General features: G+C 62.5%; 2 protein-coding genes across 2 annotated transcripts; one reads left to right on the top strand and one right to left on the bottom strand.

The window, feature by feature from the left end:
* Positions 1-465: 465 nt before the first annotated feature.
* MNEG_1994 (hypothetical protein) lies at positions 466-963 on the top strand (the record flags this gene model as incomplete). The annotated part of the gene is made up of 1 exon (XM_014049534.1): positions 466-963. The coding sequence occupies one exon, from the start codon at positions 466-468 to the stop codon at positions 961-963; it is 498 nt and encodes a 165-aa protein (XP_013904988.1).
* A 1,141-nt stretch (positions 964-2,104) lies between these two features.
* On the bottom strand, positions 2,105-4,024 carry MNEG_1993 (retinoblastoma binding protein 9; the record flags this gene model as incomplete). Its single annotated transcript, XM_014049533.1, has 7 exons — positions 2,105-2,198; positions 2,361-2,562; positions 2,918-3,032; positions 3,217-3,250; positions 3,455-3,514; positions 3,775-3,867; positions 3,966-4,024. The coding sequence occupies 7 exons, from the start codon at positions 4,022-4,024 to the stop codon at positions 2,105-2,107; spliced, it is 657 nt and encodes a 218-aa protein (XP_013904987.1).
* Between the last annotated feature and the right edge of the window lie 559 nt (positions 4,025-4,583).

Genomic DNA, 4,583 nt, shown 5'->3' with positions numbered 1-4,583 from the left:
CTTGGTGGGCGTGCGGCCAGACTCCTGGGGTGCGCCGCTGCCCTGCCCCGAGCTCAGAGACCTAATGTACGAAAGCCAACTGGAGCCAACGGCGCTGCCCTTTGGGGCCAGCCGGCCCTCTGCTTACGGCCGAATGCCAAACCTGAGCCGGTGCGCGCCGCGCGCCGTGTTGGGGGTTGTTTGCCTGGCAAGCAGCGGCTCATGGTGCAGCGAGCCGCCGTTGGGCGTGGCAGGGCGGTCGGCCGGCAGGCGGGCCGCCAGTCAACGCGTCGCCTTGCGCGGCCCGCGACGCCTCCATTCCGCCCGCTAACCCACTGCCCCGCCCTTCCCTCGGTGTCCGTCCCTCCCACAATGAGGACCCAACACGCTGCCGACCCAACAGCACCCTCAAACCTATTTCCCACGCAACATAGGTGCAGCCATCTCCTCACCCTCACACTCCACGGCGTCGCCTTTGACCGAGACATGGTGGCCCACCTGTCAGCCCACTGCTCCAAGCTGCAGCGACTCTCCCTGCACGACAGCGCCGCCGCCGCCGCCGCCGCCGCGCGGGCGTCGCAGGCCCCCCGCGCCCGCGCAGTCAACTGGGCGCCGCTCGCCGCGCTGCCCTGCCTCAGCTCCCTCGACCTGCTAGGCGCCCCCGCGCACGCGGCCGGGGCCGCGGCCGCGCTCGCGGGCGCGCGGGCGCGGCTCAAGCACCTGCGGCTCGAGGCGCGGGGCGTCGCCGAGGAGGATGCGGACGCCATCACGCGCGGCGCGTGCGCGCTGCCGGTCCTGTCTTGGCTGTCGCTGAGCCTGTTGATCCAGGTGCGCCGCCCTTTCAAGCCAGACGACCCCGAGGATGACCCCGCCTGCCGCCTGCGCGCGCGGCTGCTGCGGGGGCTGCCGCACACGGCTATGGATCTGGACCTCTCCACTTGGCTTGGCAACTGGGAGGGGAGGGAGGAAGGCTGGGCGGAGTGACGTGACGGGCGGGGAGCGCAGGCGCCAGGCGGCCTTTTGCGGCGGCCGTGCGCGGGCAGCGCGGGCGCGGTGGCACGCGCCGATGCTTTGCAGGGCGGGGCGGCGTTTGAGGCAGCTTTGGTGCATGCTCTGCGGGTGATACAGAGCCGTTCATCAGCAGATCTGGCACGCACCCTGCTCCCAAACATGCGTGTATCTGCCTGTACCCTTGCACATAAACACCCGTCTGTACCCTTGCACATACAAATCCGCCTGTACCCTTGTACATATGCATCTGCCTGTCAAATACATCCCAAAGGCCGGACAGGCCGCTTAGCATCCATGCTCACCCAGCGCAGCGCGTTACACGTGCATGCACGCGGGGCTCAGCCGCAGTGTGCGAGCACGCTGGCGCGTAGACCAGGATACGGGCGTGTCTGCAGTCTCCGGCCGCTTGTCTGTTGATACACAAACTCCTAGCACGCAGGGCACGTAGGGTATGTAATCTACTTGGCTGAGCCGCCAACACGGCAACGAAATCAACAAAGTGGCTGCTTAGTGACCAAGTTCAAGCAATGGGTGTTGTGAAGGAAGGGCGTGGTGCACGCAAGGCTGAGGGGCAGGCGAGGGTGGATGCATGGCGAGCAACAGTGACTGGGGTCTCAAGGTAGACAGATCAGCACCGGCGACATCGCGTCTCTCGTGGGACAGAGTGCAAAATGAAAGCCTGGCAACTTGCTTGCCGATTAGAAAGGATCCATATGCCAGGGGAGTATGCAAGGGGCCCAGCTGGGCTCTACACAATTTGACTGTGCGTTTGACAAAGGGATGCGCTGTCACACGCGTGTTGAGTGCCGACTTGACGGCAGCTCCTTCGTTCACGCGTGGCTTGTTGGAGGGGGTTCAAACGTTCTGTGCAATGGGCGCGGCCACGCAGCTGGTCACCAGCCTTGACCCGCGAAAGGATTTGTGCCACCACCAACCGGCAGGGTGTACGTGATCAAACTCAACAGCAACCATCGGGACACTGCAGTCCACAGCCCTCAGAGGGCGGAGCAGCGCCTTCACGGCATGGAGCGCAAGTCGGCTCATCCTCATCCGCCGAAGCACCCGTACAGCGGGCAGCCGGGCGGCGGCGCCGCGCCCTTCAGATGTCCGCTTCTCAGTTTCCTTTGGCCAGCTCCCCCAGCTTTGCCTCCACAATGTCTACCAGCTCCGGCTGAGAGGTGGATAGGAAGTGGCCCTTGTCGTCAAACCTGGGCAAATTGCGAGATTGGAGCGGTGAGCAGGAGATGCAGGCCGGTCACCTTACCGGCGCCTTGGTGCGATAGTTGAGGTGGCCAAGTGCAGAAACTCCCAGCTGGGTTGCCAGCAAGGCTGCATTTGTGCGGCACCGAGCACCTGTCACACAGCCATACCTGTAAAAAGTCGATCCCAGGGCGTCGGCGGCCTCCTGCTGGGCGGCAAAGGGGACCAATAAGTCGTCCCTGCTGCCAAGCTGGATTATGAAGCCGGCGTTGGCCCGGATGGCGGCCCAGTCCCAGGGTGTGTCAAAGTACCCGCTCCTGGCCTCATGTGAGTTGCCCAAGTCATTTGAATACGCCGCCACCAGGATCAGGCCTGCGACGGCCGGCCAGGCAAGGCAGGGGATGCCAGAATCTTGGGCCCTGCGGCGCGCGCTGTTCCTGGCAGGCGTCTGCTCACCAATTGCTTGCAAGCACCGGCCCCCTGGCTTGTCATTTCTGCTGGTGCAATGCAGCTTCGTCATAACTTGCTCAGCAGCACGCGCACGCAAGCAGCGGCAGGAGGCTCGCAATCAAGGGTTAATGGCACGCGGTATACAAAAGACTGGGAAATTCAGAATGTGAAGGGGCTCCCAGAGCAGGTGGGGCGTGGGTTCGCAGCCTGAAAAACCTTGGTGGCATTGCGCAGCTAGCTTTGGATCATCACAAGGGATGGAGGAGGGCAGCCCCACCTGCCACCCGGTGGGTCTCTGCATAGCGCATGGCGGCGAGGGCGCCGCTGGAGTGGCCCACGACGATCGTGTCTGGCCCCACCCTCAGTGTGTCCTCCAGGAATGGCAGCCAGGTCTGTTTGGGGCCGCGACAGCGGCACCGGCAGTTGTGAGGCAGGTGGGTGCAGTGCAAACCTCAACGCCTCGAAAAAGGGCGCACCGCCCGAGGGAGAACATCACAGTGACATCACCTCAAGTGAGCGGCCCTGGAGTTCATACTGGTATTACTAAGTGGTGATTCATCGCCACAGGAGACTCACAGATGCCGGTGCCATGAAGGGGTCGGGCATGTTCCTGGGAAGGCATGAGGTTGGGCAAGCACACGGCCATAAGAGGCGGAGCATGGTAGCAAAAGCGCGGTGCGGCGGAGGTCAAAGTGAAGGGGGGCGCGGCGCGGCTGACGACAGCGGCGCGCTGTGGCGGGGAGCGCTGACCGCTGTCCAGCAGCCTGCTGCCAGCAGGCTGCCCACCAGTGGTGGGGTGAGCGCTGATCTGCACCTGAGGACGACATTGATGCCCGGGAAGTCGGTGTTGAGGCGCTGCTTGAGGCTCGAGTACCTGGGTGGTGTACAGAGTCAGCGGACGAGTAGGCTTGCCAGAGGGCGCGTGTGGACGGCGCGCATTGCATGCATTTCGGAGCAGTTGACAGGCGGAAAATCGCGTGCAAATCCCAGCAGCATTTGATTACTCAGCAGGTGACGCCCCAGCAGTTGCACCAGCAAGCCTTTGTAGAATATGCGTGCAGATGCGGGGCATGCGCTGCCTTGGGGGAAAATGACCATCACGAGTCGCATCAGTCAACGCGCTGGCCCTCTCACCAGAACACGTGATCCACCGAAACTGCGCCCATACCCGGCACGATGACCACCCGCACGGCGCTCGCAGGGAAGGCCGTTAGCATTAGGGCGGCACTGCGCATGCAAGCGCGGCATCGTGGGGCCGAGGTCGGAGCAGCGCGGTGTGACAACAGGGGTCGCTCGCAGGGCATTGCCACTTGAGCAGTCCTCACCAGAAAAATGCCACAGCGGTCCGGCCCTTGAGCCACAGAACGCGAGCTTTATTATACATGATTTTTGTGGTTATTGAGCTGCGTCGCCCAGTTCTAAGTGTCGTTGTCGGGATCGGGTGGGGTTGCCTGGAGCTCAATCACAGACGTTCTCTGCGGAACAAGCGTTCGCGATGAATGCAATCGCTTCACACGAATAGGTATCGTGCGACACTTGATTACTGCAGTGTCACACGTTGGCCTCCTCGGACTCCGTCGTGCGACCGAGGTTGGCAACCGCCGCAAGTGTTTTGGGTGCGTCACAACATTCATCCTAGTCGCTGACCCACACAACACAACTAGCTGCCTAGCCTTATCAATCTTCTGCCGCTGTGATATGGCGGAGCATGTCGGCACACTCGTCCTGCCCCTTGCTTCCAAGTCCAATCCCATGAGCCTTGGATGCCTTCAGACGCGGGCGACCGCGGGCGGGGCGCTGTTACAGCACAAATCCTCAACCAAATTTCGTTCAAGTCGCCCCGAACCAACCGAAATGGTGATACAATCATTCCATCTGATGCAGACAAGTTGCATTTTTTTTTCAAATTTTCATGGGTGTGGCAGCACATACTAAAGTGCCAC

Source organism: Monoraphidium neglectum, assembly GCF_000611645.1.
Source record: "Monoraphidium neglectum strain SAG 48.87 unplaced genomic scaffold scaffold00213, whole genome shotgun sequence".
Lineage (NCBI taxonomy): Eukaryota > Viridiplantae > Chlorophyta > Chlorophyceae > Sphaeropleales > Selenastraceae > Monoraphidium > Monoraphidium neglectum.
The sequence above is the reverse complement of the archived record's forward strand: the minus strand, read 5'-3'. Positions and strand labels throughout refer to the sequence as shown.